The sequence below is a fragment of the Microplitis mediator genome, chromosome 3, assembly GCF_029852145.1.
Source record: "Microplitis mediator isolate UGA2020A chromosome 3, iyMicMedi2.1, whole genome shotgun sequence".
Classification (NCBI taxonomy): Eukaryota; Metazoa; Arthropoda; class Insecta; order Hymenoptera; family Braconidae; genus Microplitis; species Microplitis mediator.
In genome coordinates, this window is record NC_079971.1 from 5,360,899 (window position 1) to 5,383,079 (window position 22,181).

Here is a 22,181-nt window from a genome sequence, read left to right on the forward strand (position 1 = left end):
TATTAATCACACGAAAAATATTATCATTTTATTTATATTTATATTTATTGATATAAAAAAGAGATAAAATTTTTAGCAAAATAATACACGCAGTAGATTTTCTACTCTCTATGTTGGTTTTGCTTTACTTGGTTGCCTATAAATCAGTGGAAATTTGTTATGCCCGGCACGCAGATGGTTTTGTTATATGAAAATATGTGCCGCATAGGGATGGCGTAAGTATCCCTCGGTAAAACACATCCCTTATACCTTCTCTTCATCCCACTTCATTCTCTCTTTCTCTCTTTTTCAGTACATACCTACACATATATATTATATATATTTAAAACATACTAGAAGCTTTTCTCATTTTAATTTTCTGAAAAACCAGACCCCCTCTTCAATCTTTTCCCAAACTGCTCGTAGGCGTCATGCTGCCGTTAACACTCTCTTTAATTACTATCTAAAAGTAACGTCCATATTTACTATTTCATATACAAAAAACCGGGCATGATATTTCGAGTCGAGGTGAGTAGTTCTGGAACTGTATAGTTCCATGAACTATTCTTTTGTCGGATACGTATCCGATCGTTCCTCAAAATTTACTTTGGTATACTCACTAGTTCTTTTTTGTCCGCCACTGCCGTCATTACCAACAAGCAGTAAAGCAGCAGAATAATTTTTGATTAGTGATTTCTAATGGAACTTTGAGTTGAATACCAATCATAATTCATTCTCTATTTAGTATAAAATAATATAGTTCGCCGTGAATGCGTCTTAAACACATAGGTCGCATAGCATAATGTTGTGTATACTAGAGTATTTTGTATGTCTACGTTCTAAATATTGAACCTTCATGAGAATTAAAAACATTAAATAGTTCCATGGATATGATTCCAGGAACTAGTTCCTTTTCACTCCGGAAACGTTCCAGGTTCAATCCGGAATGTTCCCGGAACTACCCACCTCTATTTTCGACCCTCAAATTTCACTAAAAAAAAAAAACAATTTTCTGGGTAAAATTTTAATTTCAAATTTTTAGGAACCGGGCTCTTGACCGAGTGATCTAAGGCGACTCTAGATCGGACTTTAATCGGCCAAGTGCTGGGTTCGAACCTCAGTGAGTGCAAATATGAATTTTTCACAAAAGCTTCAGGTCATTTGCCAAAATATCCCACACCCAATAGTTAATTAGTCGCTGATTTTTAGGGCTGACTCGCGAAAGAAAAAATTTTTAAATAAAATATCACATATTTTTTTGAGATAAAAATGATCAGATCTGGTGCTGAAGAGCAAACAAAAATAATTATCAGCTCAGGTAGGCCATCATGCCCCACCTACGCTGATAACAATAATCATAATCATAAACGCAAATAACTTTGAACGGTAATAAAATTACAAGAGTAAACAATGTTGAGTAAGAAGACTATAGTCAGCTTAATATTTAAGTGACTATAAGATACTAAAATAGAACAAAGAAACGTTAGAGGCAGAGTAGTTAAAATAAAAGATCTACTAAGTTATTCAACGTATTTACTATCGCGAGTTTGAAATAAATATAAATAAAAGAGTAGAGAAAAAAGACAAGTTAAGTTTCAAATATGCGATCGTGTAAGATGCTTTTTCGAGAAGCACTTGAGGGAAAGGCCGTCCCGGTCAGCGTTAAATATTTTATTGGAATTCGATTGCTTTAATGTCCGGATGCGGATACGGATACGGATACGGATGTGTAAGAATGAGAGGAATGATGATACACGAAAGCAGATACACTGAAATGGAAGTTGTTAGTTGAGATAAGGGAAAGAATTCCCTTGGAAAGACGATCGGCGACTGGGCAGATGTCTCCTTCGTAGATAAAATTCCGAGATCTTTAGACGAGAGGTTTAAAATCTTTCAGCCCTCTTCTGGCTGATGTATAAATGGAGCGAGCTGCTCGAAAAGTATCGCGATATTATTTAGGATAGGCAAGAGGGATGCGAACATATCACTGGTCATCCCCTCGATAATAAAGCCAATCTGTATGTCGTTAGTCGAGGGATCATTTCACCCGTGGGTCAAGAGTCGGGATTCCTACTTCAGTGTCCTCGGTGACTCGTTAGTCTTTTTATGATTTTCGTTCTGTCCGGGCGAGTTTACATTCTTTAAAATTTGTCTCCGCACTTGAAGCGAATTTGTATTCAATAATTGACAAGGCAGAGCCTCTTGAGTTTTCATCACATGTGGGATCGAGTGGTTAAAGAAGGGATGGAATATAAAGAGGTTCTATTTTTGAGAAGAAATCTTCTTGCAATTGTGGATGTTTTTTAGCTGCAGGCGCCCAACAAGGGTGGCATGTTTTCTGTTTCGTTCCTTATTCGCAGTTCCTATTTCAGGGTTGCGGGGAGAGACTGGGTTAGTTGTAAGCAAGAAAGTAGGGTCGAAAATTTATCAAGTGCTGAGTTGGATAGTGATGGCAGTGTAGGAGGTGCTGATGGGTAAAAGTGCGAAAAGAGAGTCATGGTAAAGTCTCCCGAAGGCAAGAGAAGAACCGAGTCATGTGTATCCAGCAGCACGTAGTGCCAAAAGTAAGGGTGCATTAGCCAACCTCGGCCATTATCCACGCGTGAGAGAGTCTTAAATTATCTGGCTCCTACTGCTCTTTTACACTATCCCCATTGCCGCTAACCATTTTGTACGCCAGCGTGAAAAAGACATATGAGTCTTTGTAAAAATGAATAATTTCATAAATTTAGTGCTTTAATTCGACTAATCTTATTACCTAACTTTCAACTTTCAACTCTTAACTTAACCAATTTTTGTTTACGGGGAATATATTATTGGATGAATTGATTATACAGGGACTTGGGACAAGTGAAATTCCGATACACTGATAACTGGGTTGAATGACTGGACGGGATATCCGGGGCAAGCCTAACCGCTAAGAGCTCTGATCCGGTGGTGGTTTATCTAATTTGAATTGTCGAGGAGCAAAAGGATAGAGGAAGCTTGTGCTATAATGGTGTGCTAGGTACTGGGTACTTGATACTGGTGGGCGGGTAAGTAAGGATAGGAACAGGATGGCGAACTTTGGTAGGGCTCGGGCTCGGGCTATCTCTTGGAACACTGTTCCAAAGAGGCTCTTTAGACTCTAGTGACGTGACGTCGCTTAATACCCTAATCCTGGATGCTAGTGTAGAAAGTGCTGTCTGAGATACTGGTAGTAGTGGTGTCTAAGACGATGGCGTCTCATGTACTCAAGACTATCTGAGGTTTGCTAATTAATTGACGAGGTTCAATATGCATTCGTCTTATTTTAACGCCTGAAACCTCGTCGTCCCACGTAACGGGCATCACAGAATACTGGATAGATAGGACAGGGCATTTGGTATTAGAGATGTTTAGTTATTTTTATATTGTTGATCCAGCTTGAAACGTGATCTGTGCTTCGTCATAGTCGATGTGTTCATCGTCTTATCACGTAGTACAAGAGGGGTTACTTTCTAATTATTCCCCATGGGTTTTGCGTGGTGAAGGGCTATAGACTACAAAAAGAGATGGATGATTGGAGATAGAATGAGAAAGTGAATGTTGGCACTAGGGTGGGTAGACTCATCGATCCCTTCTCATCTTTCTCTCACCCACTGGGTCCTTCTTCTGCTTCCTATGGTTCTTCTGGCTGCTTCATCTTCACCCCCTCGTTCTCGTTCTCGGCCCGACCCCGGCCTTCTTTGCCACCCCTTGGTACTGCTTTTCATCTGCTCACTGAAGTCCGTAGTCTCGACGCGGTCGAGCGGTCTTGCTGGCTCCGCAAATAAAAGTGATAATGTCTTGAGCCAACGATGCGATTTAACTTACGATTCTGGGTGATCCTCTGGTGTTGGGAGAGTTGAGTTCACTGTTCTAAACTTGGTGGTTTTGAAAAGCGGGTGGGTGGCCGGGTAGATGCCGGTTGGTTGGGTTCTCATGAGCTGGAGATGAGTAAAGCCAGCAAGTTAGTGAGAGACAAGATTCAAGAAAGGGATGCTGAGGTTTAAGGGAGGCTTGAGTCGTTCAATCCTAGAGAGTAAGATTCTCTTCTAAGCGCTGACGCTGATCCGGCTCTTCATTCAAGACTTGCTAAATCTTCGATCACGGTTTATCTAATTTAAGTCATTGTATCCGTGATAATTTTGATAACTATTAACCTAGTGTACAATCGCTCTTGATTTTATGAGAAACCGCTGAGTACTAATTTCACTTTTGACAGATCGTCAATTGACCATTGACACTTTTTTAGTAAAATTTTGTTGCGAAACTTGTCTGGGAAATATTTAAGTATGAAGGTTATAAAGCTCTATTAAAGTCTTTTGTTTATAAAGCATAATAAGTACAAAGTATTGGTCTTGATAGCAAGTTGCATCCAAGGTTTCAAGAGACAATCTAGAACCAGAGTTTCCCATCGAGCTTTTCATGTCGTTTTTCTTCTTCTCGTTGGTTTAAACTTTTTTTCCTTAGTTTTGCAGTTGCAAAGAGGCTTGCACCGACGTAGAATGCACGGTAGAAAATATCAGAACCGGGGGTGGATTCACTCCCAACAGAAACGTACCTTGGGGGTGGACAGTGCGCAGAACCCGCCCCCCACCTTCATTGCGTCGAGTTGTAAATGCGCCTGTCGTCCATTCGCGCACGTGCATCGCGACTTTATTCTCCCACCTTGTAGCTTAACTCAGGACATCTACAACCCCCGCCAAACTACCCCGAAGCGGGCTTATTCAACATAGCACACAGTAGCTCGCGAGCACCCCGTCGGCGAAGGGCTTCAACGCGTTCCGTCGGCCTCACTTTTATTTAACATTTCGCTGTAGCCTCGAGCCATTTCGCGAGGGCTAAAATAATTTACAGTGTATTAAATAATTGTCTTTTAAAATCTTGTGAATATTTTGACCATACATAGAAAAATACAAAAACTTTTTTACTAAATTAGGTAGGATGATTTATTTGTTGGGTCGTAGTGACGTAAAAAAACGTGTGCCAAGGTGTTAATAATGATAATAATAATAATGAAAAGAATGATGATGTTGATGTTGATGATAAAATAATGATGAAAAAGTGAATGACAAGAGTTCACCTGGGATTTTTGTGTTCCAGGGTGGAACTGACCAGCGTGCCAGGTGGACAGAATGCAATGGCACATCTCAAAAAACGTAAGCTGGAAGCTGATTCGGTTATCCCGAAGCCGCTACAACAACAGCAACAGTCAGCACTCCAGTTAAATGGTAAAAAACCGTTACATCAAGTTTGTAGTGCGGGTGGTAGTGGTTGTGGTGGTGTAGGTGTAGGTGTTGTTGGTGTTAATCAACCGAGTGGCCAGATACAGCAGCAACAGCAGGACATGGAAAGTTTTGATGCCGCGACAAAACGTAGGAGAAAAATAGTTCATGATGATGTAAGAAAGAGTATTGACCAGAGTGACAAGACGATGGCATTGCCTCAAAAGAAACGTGTTTTTAGCGCTAATAATAATTTAGGCAGCCCGGCTAGAAAGACGAGTAAGAATTCAGATGAACAACCTGAGGACGATGAAACTTTAATACGTGAAACGGAAGCTGCATTAAAAAGTTTGTCGGGTAGTTGGCCTGGGCCTAGTGGTTCAATGTACCAGAGAGGTAATCCGGATGAGGATAAATATGAATCGAATTTTGAAAATTTATTTGAGGAGAAAAAAGATAATCCTAAAATGTCACCGTCTTCGGTTTCGACGTCTTCGAGTACCAGCAATGAGACGGGATGTTCGCTCAAGGATGTGATTACGTATCGTGGGCAACAGGATCGACGATTTCAGCAGAACAAATTGCAAGAGTCTCATAAACAGCAGTCGCAATTGGTGATGAAGAAAAAAGAAGAAATATTAATGAGGATGGAGCCGGATTGTCAGCCTATGCAGTGTCAAATAAACGCGGATCTCAATAAAATGCGGTCGTTATCTAGGTCAATGATAATAAAGGACCGAAATGACAGGATGTCTGATCTACGACAAGGCGACAAGTATTCGCGTTACGACCCACCGGATTTCAATGAGCTTGTAGACGACTCCTCAAATGAATTAGAGATTGACATGTCTGATCCCCTCGCTGAAAAAGACGACAGTGAGCGAGATCGTTCCGATGACAAAGATAAGGATAGAAACAAAAGTAATGGGCCGCATCCCTCGTCAAGACATCACCCTCAAATGTATTCCAATTATCAAAGGTACCCAGACAACAGTATGAAAGTATCACCAACGACCTCAACATCACCACCAACTTCCTCTTCGTCCGCATTCTCCGGATCATCAGCATTCCGACCGCCCAATGCCGATCACACGAAACCGCCTTGCCGTACACCAGTAGCACCTGCATCAACGGTATCCAGCCCACCAATAGGACCCTATCCAGCATCAGCAACATTCGTGGGTTTTCCTACACCAATTCCTGGTCCAGTGATGCCAGTCCCACAGCCAGTGATCCCGCCCTCAGTAGACGAGAAACACTCGGTGTCGCTTCTCCAGTTGAAATCACCGAAAGAGGAGCAGCATCAAGTTCAACCGGAAGCTACCCCAATTCCTGTAAAGACTCCCGGGACAGGATTACCGCCCGTCACATCACCCGACACCAATTCATCAAAGCAGTATACGATTCTCCAGCCGGCCGGTCTGGGCTCCCGAGCGGCCACTGCGATCCAGGACATTGCCCGTGAAGGTGTCGTCAGTGTAACTGCTGTCAGTAGCGCTGGTGTCAGCAATACCACCAGCAGTTACACCACCGGGAATAACAAAAATAATCCTCTTAACAATAACAACAACAATACTAATAACAATAATACTAATACTAATAACAATAATAATAATAATAGTAGTAATAACAATACTAGTAACAATAATAATAATAATAATACTGGATCCACGAATATTGGTAACACCAATGCCAGCAGTATCACCACCAATACCACCACCTCAACTACCACGTGTCCATCAGTAGGTGACGTCTCTACTACAACAGGAACCGGTCCACCAGACGTGATGAAGATGCCAGACAGAAACGGCTTCGATGGCAGCAGACCCGGCATGTCTATGTCACCGTCCAGCCTTGCTCGAGGTATGACATGAGGCTCTTTTAACCGTTACACAATATATATATGTATATATATGTATATACGAAATTTCCAGCGTCAATTCAGAAATAGGTCTTTCGCGAGAGGGTTGCTTTTTGCTCGCGTGGGTAAATGCTAAGGGAGAGTCTGTAGATATACGGGTTTTGAAACATGAAAGGGGCACAAAAGACACTTTCCACTGGCTTCCTCATCACTACATCACATCACTGCTCCTGGACCTTCTCTTCTCTTCTCATTTTATAGATATATATATAAAGTTAGGGGAGACTTAGTCCGAACGCAGAAAATCAATAATTACCAAAGCGAGGGTGCTATGACTCAAATGTTGAAATCAAGGTCCTATCCCTTATTCTTGTGTCCTCTACAGATCTTTCCAACCCTTTTCACTCCCTTATCCATCACTTCCTTTATTCCATTCCAACTATTTCTTTTTTTTTTATTTTTTCCCGATACTTATTTAGCTGGTAGCAATTATTTGATAAATATTTACGGATAAATGAGAGTGGGATTGACGGGTTGAGTAAAGTGCATTCCTTAGTCTTACATACGGTGACACGATGAGGGTTTTAGTTGAGAAAATTTGGGGTTGATACCACGTCATACGTATAAGCCACAGCTGTCAGCGAGTGGAAACGTGACTAGCATCGCCCTCCGCACTTACATATATATGTATATAATAACATTCTGCTCTGAGCAGCCTTATTACCACCCTGCCATCACTTTCAAGCTCTCATTATCCCGTTAACATTTTCTCTATCCTCACTACCAAGATTAGCTCATGTCCAAGGAGCTCTCCTTAAATCTTTCATAAGAATACTTTTACTTTTTTTTAAAATTCTATTACCGTTTTACTAAATCCTAAATTATGATTAATCGGTAAAGCATAACGTGCGACCTAATTTCGCTGTTATTTAACGTAACAATCTTTTCGCACTCACGTTAATAATATAAAATGAAAAATAAATATATATATACATATATAGAGAAGAAAAAAAAAATTAGCTTCGATTTTTCTGATATGATTGCGTGCACGATTGGATTTCCGGGCGTCGTTTTCTCCTCGCAAAAGAGAAGCATGTTGACACGCCATAAAACCACTATCGGGGAAATCCGCCGGCCGCAAAAAAGCCACCCCCGTGTACAATCCCCATCCCCTTTTTTTCAGTAGTTAGTAGTCAATAAAAATAAAATATAATAACAATAATAATAAAATAAACTACCGTGTAACTCAATTTTACGGTCACTCATTTTTACCAACTGGTATTTAAAAAAAAACCTAATTTAAATATTTTATGATTGACATATCGGTTTTTAAAACAAAAATAAAGGTAATAGAGTTTTGTTGAAAAAATATCTGAAGGTGGCACGCGTCCACATCCATCCCCTAATACAGAAATGAATAAAACAATCCGGGTGTTTATGTACACCTCTTGCTTAAACCCGCGATGACGGTGACCCTCACATGAAATGGCTACGAAATAACACTATTACACACTTGGCATCCCTCTTACGGTTTCTGCTTTCCGACCTCATCCACGGTCTCTCGCCCGGTTTATCCCTCGACAGCTTCACTCTCTTTTCATATACCAACAAAAACCCTCGTCCTGTCTTTTTCCACCCTCACCGTCTGTCCAACTCACCGGTTTCTCTCTGGCCTCTACTCTTGCTTACTCAGTCGCTTGGAAAAAAAATAAACGTAGGGAATAAAAATAAAAAATCTTCTACCCGGGCTCGTTACAAGTCTATTCAGACCTCCGGAAAAGAACAGCGCGTGCCGGTATTCATTTTGTTGACCGGAACCATTACCTCCTACCTCAAAAAAAAGGTTTATTTCCCTTATTTGTTTTTTATTTTAACGCACCTAATTTATTAATACCACTTCCTACAAATAAACTCTTTCCTTAATTTTCCTTGCTGGCAAATTGCTAATTATAGTTCCTGTAAATAAATAATTAAAAAAAAAAAAAAAAGAAAATGGAAAATCCAAAAGTGCATACCTCAGTCGCTCATTTTATTTCATTATATTAATTTATTTTTTTTTTGTTATGAATTTTTATTCAACTTCATTTTTTCATTTATTATTTTTTTTAAATATCCCGCCTTTGTTCTTAGATGTCGCTCTTTTTTCTAACCTATACTAGTGTTGCTGCCAGTAGTTGATGGAGAGAAAAAATGAAAAAAATTATAACAGTAAAAATAAAAATGGCAGGTTAATTTTTCGTGAATAATCAGTTTTACGTTTCTAATTAATTACAATTAAACTAAAAGGATTCAGACAGTGATTTTCCATAGGGTTGTTGTAAAACAAAATACAAAGATAATAAAAAAAAAGTTGGGCCAATTAATTATGTATATAGAGAGTTATCGTGTTTACGAAGTTTCATACGTAACCATTGACAGCACTGGTTTTTTTAGTTAAAATCATTGTTTTTAAACTAATAAAAGAACGAATCGACTCAAAATTAGGTTCAAATTACTTCTTAATAAATTCTCGATATGCTGGAATACAATTTTACCTATTTTGGTGTAATTAAAAGGGTGCAGAAGTATTTTTATGTGAAAAAAATAGTCAAAAAAATGAACCGTTCATAAGTACCTTTAGCGCTTTCGCGCTTGAGGTGTGCAAAATATCCCGGGTCGGTAAATTTGATCTGACTTTAGTCTAACTAGATCTGTTTTTGAATTTGGATGAAAATTTTAAGCTGTTTTTCATCTAAAGACAATCAAAAGCAGACTAAAAAATAAATAATAAGCAGAAAAGGTGTAACTTTAGTCTGAATAAAAACAAAGAAGGCAAAATATTTTGAGAAAAATGTCTGATTTTGATCTACACCCCCACAAAAAAATATATATCCCGGCAAAATAGTATATATCCGGCTTATATCTTTAGTATTGCCGTATGTATGCTATTGTGCCGGCATATATTCCTGGATATATATTTTTTCGTATGGGCAGGCGACCAAAACTAGACTAAAAATTGTTGAAAACGTTTGAAAATAGTCTAAATAAGGGATAGTGCAGGTAAAACTCGATTAAATTTCCCATGTTAATTGAATAGAAATAAAGAGTAAAATTGAATAGAAATAACTTAAAATTTTTCGACCCGGGATTTTATTTATTATATGAACCAAAGTATTAAATAATTTAGTTTTAAGGGAATAAAGATAACAAAATAAACCAACCCGTTAATGACGTCACGTATACTAATCCAATTTACGAGGAGTAGCCCGTTAGAGGATAACTTATACACAAGGACAGAGACAGAGATAGAGATTGAGTATGTAAAGGTACAGAATAGGACAGCTAAGCAGGGATAGACTTGGTCTACGCGAAATGACGTCCTGATGAAGTTTCTCCTGCCGGTAGGTCGAATCGACGGAGTCTGGGCGTACGGAGGATCAGAGCCAGAGGGATTAGTACGACAAAGTTTATAAAAGTCCTAGTCCAATCCTATTGGGAATCCTGCCCCTGTACTCAACATATCCCCTTATAGCCTTACACATTCCTTTACTCTCACCCTCGTCCGACCCACACCCTCCCACACCCATACTTACTCAGTCATCGCTTAGCTTTCCTTCAGCCGTAAAATCACATGAGATCTTAGTTTAATAAACAAATTATTATTATTTTTAATATTGTCATGACGATAAATGCTGCGTTAACTCATGTCGGGGTATTGAGATACGGTATATTTGTTGTATTATATGTTATATGTTATATGTTAGTCTGGGGTCACGCGATCTTATTCCATGCAAGATTACTCGAACTGGTGTATAGTCAATGTTCTATGCCAGTATCATTATTGTAAGGTAGATTTTTATATATTTTTCTTCGTGTATTACGTGACCAAGACTTTTGTTCAGTGGATGTGTCTACCGGGTAATTGTGGTCAGTCGATAATAGTTGTCACGAATTATTTATTTCATAAATTGTTAACGTGAATAGAAAATATATGTTTACAAAAAAATGTTCACTTTATTTTTATTGTTTTCAATGAAAATTAACGGTAATATTTGTTGCAATTAATAGTTTTGTATTGACCAAATAATAATTGAAAACATTTATAAGTCTATCGTGACAAGGTCCAATAACGCCGCTTTGATTTGTGTTTCAGAGGGCAACAAGTGCCCGACACCAGGTTGCACGGGCCAAGGTCACGTGACCGGACTTTACTCGCACCATCGCAGGTTAGCAATTACTGATAATTAACTGACCGCTCAACCCTGATTCAATTCTCATAATTTACTTACATTTATACAAATATTATCATTACTCACTAGCTTATTTATGTACAGAGAAAAGAGGAATAAAATGAGCTCGAAATAATTTTTTTTTTATTTTAACTTTACATAGTAGGCAGTCTGGGGCAATTTGGACCACTAAAAATTTTTCTGGGTTAAATTAAAAATAATTTTTTATGAGTGCGGATGTAGCAGACATAAGACAAATTATAAATTTTAAATAAATAATTAAATTTAAAAAAACGCGCGTACTGATTTTTCAAATATTTAAGTACGAATTTTAAAATTTTTTTTCTATTTACAATTCTATTCATTTATTCAAAAATTTGAAAAATTGAAAATTGTCACCTGCTCTGAAAAAAATTTGCGGATTAAATGCGGAGTGAATGCGGAGCCGGTGACTGATAATTTACTTAATTCTTTCGGAGTGAAGTTTACTCCGAAGAGGAGTTTATTTTTAAATCAAAACTGCGAATCCGTAATCATTACCGATTTTTCATTGTGTACATTCACACATAATTTTTTTCGTATTTTCTAACCGCTTTTTAAATACACTTTCTAAGTAAAAATTTTTTTTTATTACGTGGCTCGTTTTGCCTCTTTAAAAATTTTTTTACATCCGTCAAAAATTAATTTATTTAAAAAAATGGACAAAATTTATGATACTGAAGTTAGCCGACGTCCAATAATTTTTGGATTATTTTTTTTAACAATAAATTTATTTTTAAAAAAATATTTGAAAAAATTGCACCTAAACTTTATTAAATTTTCTACATGTGCATATTTTTATATTTATTTTTTTTTTAAATTAAGTCGTTGAAACAAAAATTCGAAAATTTTTAACTGTCTGCTAACTTCAGGATCATTAAAATTTTTAAAAAATATGACTGGCGGAATTTTTTTCGAGCTCATTTTACCCCTGTTCCAAAAAACAAATAATTTAGTCTATATTTTCTTACAGTATTTTTGACATAAAAATTTTCTATTAATTTTATAGTTTATCTGGATGTCCAAGAAAGGACAAATTAACGCCTGAAAGTGAGTAATTTAAATTTATAAAAGTTAAATTATTTTTATGCGCATATGTAGATAAATTAGTGCATTGATTTTTGCACAAGTAGGTTGCCACAAGAGTTAATAACAATCATATCCCACGTTATCGCATAATTATTAATTAATAAAATTCCATTTATAAATATTGCGTGCGCGTGGGAGTGTATGTGCGTATTTATTATTGTTTTTTTTTTTTACTATATCATTTACTTCTTTATATTTATTTATTTATATTTAATATCATTTTGTTTATCTGTTAACACATTGTAAATATTTAATGGATATATTCACACGTATTATTATTTTATTTGCTTTTATGTTATGCCGGGTAGAGAGCTTCATTTGTTGTTTTTTTTTTCTTTGTCATTTTTTTCACCTTTTGAATCGTCTACTTGGAAGGAGAACAACCCAGGAGATCACGGAATATTTTCCTTTACATTTTTTTGGTTTCTGTTTGTAGTTTAAATGAAATAGTTGCAATTATTTTTCTTTTTTGAATTTGAATTTGTGTTGATTATTCGAACTCGAGATCCTGACGACCGAAAAGAGACCCGGCATGCGCAGAATCAAAATAAAAAAAACCTGTGATTAAAATAAAAAAATTAAATTGAGGATACGAAGACTATCAGAGATCAAAAAGTCATTGAATCCAAAAAAAAAATATTAAATTTAATTCCATTAAAATTTAAGTGAATTTTTTTATTTTTTATTGTGTTGTTCAAAATTTTTTTTTTATTTAAATTACTCTCTACCCGCTCGATGTTTATTTAAAAATTAATAACTAATAACATTTAACACAACATTGTATTTTTATTATTAAACCCTCTGAAATTTTATCTATTATTATTTTTTTATTTCTGATTCTTCCTTCTTAATCTTCGTATTCTCTTAAAATTTTAAATATAAAATACCTCCCGCGCGTTACGTCCAGATTTCAAAATTATGAAATAAAAAAATTCGTAATAATCTTGTAAAATATTTTAAAAAATATGTATCGATTCTGCGCGGCCTTAAGTCTCGTAAAAAAAAAAAAAAAAAAAAAAAAAATAATCTGTAATTTCGGCCTCCGTCTGGATTCTCGCAGTCCTGGTGATGCATGAGACTATTTTGAAATGCCCAACACCGGGTTGCAATGGTCGTGGTCACGTCAGCTCCAATCGCAGCACTCACAGAAGCCTCTCAGGTTGTCCAATAGCTGCAGCAAATAAGCAAGCATCTCGCGATTCCCGTCACAAATTATCAGGTCAGTTTGAATTTTCACAATCACTCGAAAGCCTGTGTTCAAAATGCTCTTGTCTGCACAACTTAGTCGTAAAGTTAAAAAAAACTGATAAAAGAGACCGGCAGAAGTATGAAAATTAAATGAAAAAAATTTTCAAACAGTAACAGGAGTACCGCCAGAATTTATCAACACAAATCTACTACCGGGATCGATGGACGTTAAGGGTTACCCACTATACGGCACAGTATCCCAAGAAACGAAGCCAAACGTTGTCGGCTCGCCTACTTACGATTACTACAAAGGGCCTGGAATGCCAGGGAAGCCGCCGAAAACCCCAGAAGACAGTTCAACCCGTGGCAGCACGAAAGTCATTCCCAAACCCGAAGTATCGCCTCCTACGAGCTGCTGTAACAGTTTACCGGGCAGGAATCCTTCAAACCCAGACTTACTAGTCCCTAAAACCGAGGAGACTTCATCTTGTCGTGTGAATTCGCCTCCACCGCCCCCACCACCGGTGCGGCAGCCTTACGATCCTTATCTAAACCAGGATTCAAATTCGTCGTCGATGTCGTCCATGGAAGCGATGAACTCTCGGCCGATAGGAGCCACGATTCATCATCCAGGTCAGCATCCGCCCCATCATGTGCTGCCAATGCAGCCGACTGTTACCTATCCCATGTCCATGGTAGAGGACACGCGAATGTCCCATCAGATGGCACAGAGATCGCCTTACGAACCGAGCATGATGAGTGGGACGGCGACATCCACCACCAGCGAGGACATCTATCATCATCGTAGCGCTGAGCATCGAGGTTACATGCACCCCGTTACAAATGGAATCACACGACCTGTTGTCACGTATTCCAATGACGTCGGGACTGCGAGATATGACAATGTAGCGGCTGCCAATCACCGGCCTTATGATCCAGGTGCTGGATCTGGTTATGAACGATATGACGCCCAAGGTTGCTCGCCTTTCCAGCAACAGCAGCAGCAACAACAACAGCAACAGCAACAGTTGCATCTCCGAGCAAACATGTACTATCTCGGGCAGACGGGAATGACCCCTGATGAACAGGAACGAGCTTACCATCAGGAAGCTGCGGCAGCGCAGCAACACCAGATGGCAATGGCTGCTGCTACGGGAGTAATGATTAAATCGGAGGATGGTAAGAATATTTCTGATTGCTATTTATTGTAAATAGCTAATCTTGATGGAAATCCGTCATTAATGGATAGATTTTTGTGATTCAGTGAAGTGCGTCACGACGGCTCAAGTACAGATGCAAAAATCTGGTCCTCCGACGTCACCAGGCGGCTCGGTGATGGATCTATCGACATCGAGCGTGACGTCAACAAGTCCTCAGGCACCTCCTTATGGCTCCAATAGTCTCAGTCCGCAATACGGCGGAGGGCAGACCGTAGGAGGAAGTCCCCAAGCAGCGGCAAGTCCGCACTTGACATCCAGCCCCCAAGTTCCAAGTCCACAAGGACAAACGCTCGACCTCAGTGTGAATCGGCTTCACAGGTAATTAGTAATTTTGTTATTTATTAGCAGGAGTATGTTTTAAAAATAGTCAATTGACTATTTATATGTTCAGCGGAGCACCTAGTCCTCAATATTCGACGGGTCACGGTGAAGCTGTTCCCGTTCCAGTGGGTCCGCCTTTCCCAGCACCACGACCCATCGAGGAACAAACAGAACCCGTGGATTTTTCTACGGCTAATGAACCTGTTAATTTCAGCGGCGGTCCTGGAATCAGGCCTGTTGGTTTTCCACCACCTGGAGTCCACGCCGCAGCTTACAGCCGAGAAAGCACTCCAGACAGTGGAGTATCCCATTACATGGACGCCTACAGAGATCCGAGTGGTAAGTAATTATAAATTTTACCATTTCATTACTTAAAGCCGCGTAATTTATCGCGAAACCCGTCTAGTAAAGTATTTTTGACTTATTGCCTACTTGTTCATCAAAAGGAAAAAATAAAACCGTTAAAGTAAATAAACGACGTCCTCAAAAATATGCCAGAGAAATGAGTAGTAGGGTGATAAATTCCAAGCGGACGTTGAACGTGGAAACATACAAGCTCCCCGAGGCTTGAGGGGTTGCAGTAAACAGCAGCAGTAGCAGGAAGGTCAAAAAAAGTACGCACGTGGATTTAAAATAGAGCAAAAAGTGAGACAGACTGAAAGCGGGTGGTTGTGCCCCGGGGGGCTGACCAGCGCTTCGTTACAAGCGTCGAATAAAAATTCGTACTGAATGCTACACGGGCTTAGTAATAGACGCCAGAGCCGGACTCATTTCGTCTACTCTCACCACTTGATCGTACACATGAATACATATATACAGATACATATTCAACATGTTTTATGTAACTCATACCCCGAGCTTTTCTCATTCCACAGCTTTAGCTCTTACTCCCTTCATCTGTCTCACTTACTCACTCACTGGTATTCCAAAACACCGGAATGTTATATATCTCACTCGTCGTTTCCTCCCTTTCTCCCTCACACAAACACACACACGCACACAAATACTACTTTAGAATTCTCATACCACAGAATTCACGAGCGTTGGAAACACGGGCATTGTTAATTATCAATATTTCGCGTACACGCGGCAAAAGTCCAGTGAGTTGAGTCCGACGGCAATATTGTCCATTCGTCCCACTCGGTTTCCCATTCGCGGGGGAGTAGTTATTGAAATTGAAACATTTTAGTACAACGAGAACGTCGGGGATCGTCATTTTCTACACTGTGTTATATATTAACTCCCTTGGTGCTTCACTTATGACATTCTCAAGTTAAGTAGACTAGGAAAAAACAACACACACATAATATACAACCACCAAACCACCGAATCCTTAGTCTCCTGCCACCAGTATCTTACAAACTAAATAATTGTTTCAGCATACGGACCAATGAGCCCACATCCAGGCTACGGTATGACAGCAGTCCAACCGGAATACCCGGGGAACACTTACACCCCTTACCCAACGGCTGGGTACAATTGCGGGGGCAGTTATCCAGGTGGGCCTGTCACCTCTGGTTACCAGATTCCAGCGGGCTACAGTCCAGCGCCTTGCTACAGTATGCCGCCTCCTCAGCACACGATCGGAACACTGGACAAACCCTCGGGCAAGGATGACGGGTAAGGTCCAACATGAATCAAATTTTAAAGTACCTGAGTATTAATTATTGCCGCGGGTTAATCTACACGGGTGGTAGTTATTTATGATCTGTCAGTATATCAGTACATAGGAGGGCGGAGGGTGTCAATAATCCTAGCCCGCGAGCTAGTGCTAGCCATTTTATCGGAATGTTATGGGGTATCATGCTAAATCCATGAGTACAAGATAACTTGTACGTTCACTTAATACAGCGGCAACTACTACCACCGCTAAGATCCCAAGAACTACCACTAGCGAGCACTAGCAGCACCACTACAGCCACCTTCATTTCGTTAATTAAAGTAATTACTCTTCGTAGCCGAAAGTGCCAACCTTATTCTAATTGACGTAAAGCTCGGTGGTGTGGCGATGCTCAGGCGAATAGTGGAGGTGAATGGCTGAGGCTGAGGCTGAGGCTGGTGCTAGTGCTAGTGGGAAGTAGATATAGTTCGGTAAGGAGTATAGAGAATGAGGTGAAGAACCGGTCCGGGTTTAGGTGCGGGTGGATTTTAGCTTTAGTCGTGCTGGGGATGGGAACAAACGCAGGCTGGATAAGACCATCACGGGCAGAGGCTGAGCTGAAAACTGAAGAGAATGAGAAAGCCTGAGGGGAGAGTAGTGTACCAGAATATAATCAGTTGCCACCGCACTGGATTATAAGGCGAAGGCGAGGAGACCTAACGTCCCCAACGGGGAGGGAGTTAGAAACCCGTAACATCTCGAGCCTTCGTCTGCTAAACTGCTGCGTCTTTCTGAAAATTTAACCATACAAATTCGACCATCACTTACCGAATTATTCAGGCGGTTAATCAGTTTACCTAAAAATCTGCTGGAAGCGATTCGCCTTTTTTTAAAATACTCATTTTTGTTGGAAATCAATCACGAGCTTTAGAGACTTCCTATTGGTTTACGCTTCAAAAGTTATAATGTTTTATTTTTAGAACCTCACACGAAAAAAAAGAGTTTTGTCGTCATAATAAAAGACGGGGTGACGAAAGTTTTTGTTGTAGAGACAAACATGACTAGCGTACGGTAACAAATCAATTGCGACGTAATAAAGAAGTGGATTTGTTATAAGAATAGATGAGATAAATTTTAAAAATATCGCCGTATTTCAAAACGCGCACTTGTTACCGTAAGTAATATTAGCTTATGATTACAAGAAATTTTTTAAGTGCTACGAATTCCTTTTGTTCCTTTAAAAAATCAATTTTTTTAGTGTAACACAACAGTTTTGTTAAGCGCAACGAATAATTCGCTATCATTACAAAAACATTGTGATCACAACAAATGTTTTGTTATCCATGTATTAAGGCAGAAATTTGTTACCATGTTATCTTATCATGTAGTTACGAAAAATTTTTCCGTGCAGGCTTGAAAAAAAACTTTTGCAGATAAATAATTACAAGGGAATACTTGTAGTTAGCTTTTGGTACCTACACGCTGAAAAAAATGATAACTATTACCATCTTGTAAAAGGGAATGATTGCCATATTGTGTGTGATAATCATTACCATGCTTTTATGTTAACCATTCGTTTCTCGTACGATAATATTTATTATGTGGTATACTAGGTAGTATAACTATGTACATTTAACATAAAATTTGTGTTAAAGATCAACACAAACGCAATATGTTGAAATTAACACAAAATTTCTAACTGTACATCTACATGTTAACTATTACTGTGACCACGTAACTATATGGTAGTATAACTATGGTTTACTATATGGTCAAAAAAAAATTACTTACAATTGATATCAATTGGGAGTTGAACGAAATTTGTTGAATAAATTTCAGCCAACAAAATTTAAAAATTCGAATCATAAAATTTACTGAAATTTAGTCAACTAATTTTGTTTAACTCCTAATTGATGTCAAGTATAAATAATTTTTTTAAAAATCTATATATCAGCGAAATTACGGCTACGTTGTCCTTTTTTCAATTAATGCTTTAATTTTTTTTTTAATTAATTGATAAAAATTTGATACGCTGATAGGAAGTATATTACCACTTATTTTTGAGCGTGTACAGATAGGTTATGTTGTCCATCATTCAATAAAAATACTTTAACAATATTAATCTGTAGCCAATATAAGCTACTAATAGAATAAACCTGCGTCGTAAGTGTATTGCAAAAGCTCTCGGTACAGCAATACCACGAAATCAATATCACTGATTGATGAAAATGGAAACAAAAGTACAAAATGTCAATTTTCTGAGATTGGAAATGAGAAGCTCTTTTGGCGCTCCTTGTAGACCGCTTGAGACCAAGTGGTTCCTAGAGTAGAAAACGGGATTCTGGTGGAGGTATTCGCGGCGTGATTGCACTCAAGACCCCGGTCGGTGTGGTCGATTTTCTGGAGGTTTGAGGAGGATTCTCCCACGGGGAGTAAAGAGCGTACGGTAAGAGGGTAGTGAGCTTGCGAATAGCTACGGAGTTTATATATATAGCAGATAGTGGTATAGGCCCTCGGCAATATCGCGGCCACTCAAGGGCCATCGAGGTCTCGAGCTTTCTCGTAACTCGAGAACGAGGAGACGACGAGACTCGTTCGGACTGTGGACGCTCGAGACGCCCAAATGTGGGAATAGAGTTTGCAAACTCCGTTTTCTATCTCCTCCTCTCCAACCTAAACACGTTTATTTTTCTCAACCTCTTGTATATTTATACCAAATTCATTCTCAGTGGACGCAGACGCTACAACTAGTTGTCTAGTCTAATATTTTTTAAACCTCATTTTGAGTTCTGCGGATAAATATTTCATAACTTTTATGATTTTTTATTCTCATCAAAATTTTTTAAGACTCAATCAGATAAATTTTATTATTTTCTTGAAAACTTCTACTTTAAGTGGATCTGGAAACTTATGATCAGACATAATCAGTGATCTTGGAACTGACCAGTAGCTATTCCATTTATGGTCAGACGTCATAAGTAGTCTCTACTTGAAATAGTCGTAGATAATTGTATGCTTAGACACGATCAATAATTTCTACTTTAAATAGGAGGTATCAAAATTTAAGATCAGACATAATCAGTGATCTTGAAACTGACCAGTGAAAAATCCATTTATGGTCTGGCATCAGTTGGTCTTAACAAAAAATAGTAGTAGTAAAAATTTCTGATCAGACATGATCAATTATCTTGAGACTGTCGGGTAGAAAAAGAAATTCGAAATCAGTCAGGATCGATAGTTTCTACTTAAAATAGTAGATCTGGAAATTGATGATCAGACATAATCAGTAATTTTGAACTTGACCAGTAGAAGATCCATTTATACTCAGGCATTAATTGGTGTTAACAAAAAATAGTAGTACAGTAGAAACTCTGTAAGTCGAATCTCGATAAGTCGAAAACCTCCTAAACTCGAAGAAATGTTTCATCCCCTTCCCTTCAAACCCCAAAACCTCCGTTGCTCGAAATTTTTACCCTCTATAAGTCGAAATAATTAGTGAGTCCCTACAAGCTATTTCTGTACATTTTTACCCTCCATAACTCGAATACACTGAAAAAAATAATCGGTAGTAGCTACCGATTATTTCGCTACCAGTTACCGAAATAATCGGTAGCTGCTTTCAATTAATTTTCGGTAACAGCTACCGATTATTTCGGTAGCCGTTACTAATTGAAATCGGTACCAGCGACCGAAAAAAGGTCGGTAGCTGTTACCAAAAATTAGGTAACTGATAACGAAATAATCGGTAACGGCTACAAAAAAATAATCGGTAGTGGCTACCGATTGCCAATAGGTAGCTGCTACCGATTATTTTTTTAAGTGTACATACACTTGGACCTCTTTATCTCGAATTTAAAATTATTACTATGTAAGTATCTTATTCGAATTACCAGTTCTACGAAATTGTAAAATTATCATACCTTTAGACGTAGTTAGGATTCACTGCAATACACATCAACTTCGACAGCTCCTGCTGCCTAACTCGAAATCCTCTATAACTCGAAAACTCTATCTCGAATTTTTTTGCCTCTCCCTTGGAGTTCGAGTTATAGAGGTTCTACTGTAGTAGAAATTTATGATTAGACATTGTCAGTGATCTTGAGACTGTCGAGTAGACAAAGAAATTCAAGATCAGACTCGACCAATAACTTCTACTTACACTATTAGGTATGGAAATTTATGACCAGACATCAGACATGACCCGTATCCATTAATTAAATTAGTAGTAATAAAAATTTACAGACCGAATAATTTTGGTTTAATTAGTAGTAAACTTTAATTACCAGACAGAATACTATTAATGTTATTGTTATAATTTAAAAATTGAACGTGAGATTATAATTTGGATTGACTGGTTACTATCTCGGTGCAGTATAAATACGAGGCGGCAATCGTTGAGTTACTCACCGCGGTCAGCCCTCCGTGGCCGCGACGGCAAGAAGCTCGTTCAGTGTCCTACGTCCTCCTGCGACGGCATGGGTCATATCTCGGGGAACTACGCTACCCACAGAAGGCAAGGCAGCTATTCCATATAAAATCAATCAAAATATTTCTTTATTATCTGCGGATTCTTAGATATAAGCACGAGTACCCTTAACCCGCACGCTAAATTCGGTCAACTAAAGTCACCTTCTTTTTAAGTTATCAACTAATTTCTATCAATCTGTACTTTTTTTTACGTAATGTAGAATGACGTAAACCCTCTTGAAAAAAATTCTTGAATTAATAAAAAAAGACAAATTTTTGATTTCATTTATTGCGAGTCTTAGGAATTATTTTTTTTTTCTTGTACATATATTGGATTAAATTTTGAAAAACGCCAGCCTCAAGTGGGCAGCAAAGTGAACTGAATGACCGTGTCGTTGAGAAAACTCAAAGCTAGGGTCGTCTATTGTGTGACGAGGGATGAAACAAAACGACTTTAGACCATAGTGTTGGCTGACATCATCGCAGCCTGAAATTGTGTTTCATTCTGAGTTACACACTAAATTTTTCGGTATCAGGCGTTTTGAGCACCTGACAAAATATCCCCGACAAAATATCTCCGGACAAAATATCCCCATGAAAAGAAAGCAAAAATAGTGAAAAAAGCCAAAAAAACTGACACAAAACTGGGGATATTTTGTCCAGAGATATTTTGTCAAGTGTTCAAAATGCATGGAACCAATTTTTCATGTTATCTGCATTGGAATTTAAATTTTCAGTGTCAGCAGTCAATTATAAACGACTCAATTTAAGACCAATGGTATGATCAACTATTAGCGTAAGCGTAAACTGTCATTTTCAATTTGTAATTAAGCAGAAACTATAAATACTGTTTATTGTTGACACTAATTTTTATAAAACTTGATCACAGTCAGAACTGTCATTTACGAAAATAAAATTAATGATCCGAAATTACTATTAAACGAATGACAAGTATCAGAGCTTAACCCTTTCCCGGTTTGA

General features: G+C 38.3%; 1 protein-coding gene across 11 annotated transcripts in view; it reads left to right on the forward strand.

Annotated features, from left to right (window-relative positions):
* LOC130664387 (mucin-5AC-like) overlaps nucleotides 1–22,181 on the forward strand; it is a 324,309-nt gene that overhangs the window by 286,337 nt on the left and 15,791 nt on the right. For 6 of the 11 annotated variants that reach the window (XM_057464205.1, XM_057464214.1, XM_057464203.1 and 3 more), the window contains 8 exons: nucleotides 5,086–7,070; nucleotides 11,201–11,273; nucleotides 12,325–12,365; nucleotides 13,465–13,623; nucleotides 13,764–14,771; nucleotides 14,842–15,130; nucleotides 15,180–15,472; nucleotides 16,513–16,753. In XM_057464205.1, the coding sequence (XP_057320188.1) occupies nucleotides 5,086–7,070; nucleotides 11,201–11,273; nucleotides 12,325–12,365; nucleotides 13,465–13,623; nucleotides 13,764–14,771; nucleotides 14,842–15,130; nucleotides 15,180–15,472; nucleotides 16,513–16,753 (4,089 nt within the window). The remainder of the gene's footprint in view (nucleotides 1–5,085; nucleotides 7,071–11,200; nucleotides 11,274–12,324; nucleotides 12,366–13,464; nucleotides 13,624–13,763; nucleotides 14,772–14,841; nucleotides 15,131–15,179; nucleotides 15,473–16,512; nucleotides 16,754–22,181) is intronic. The other 5 variants (XM_057464206.1, XM_057464210.1, XM_057464208.1 and 2 more) reach the window with 5 other exon arrangements.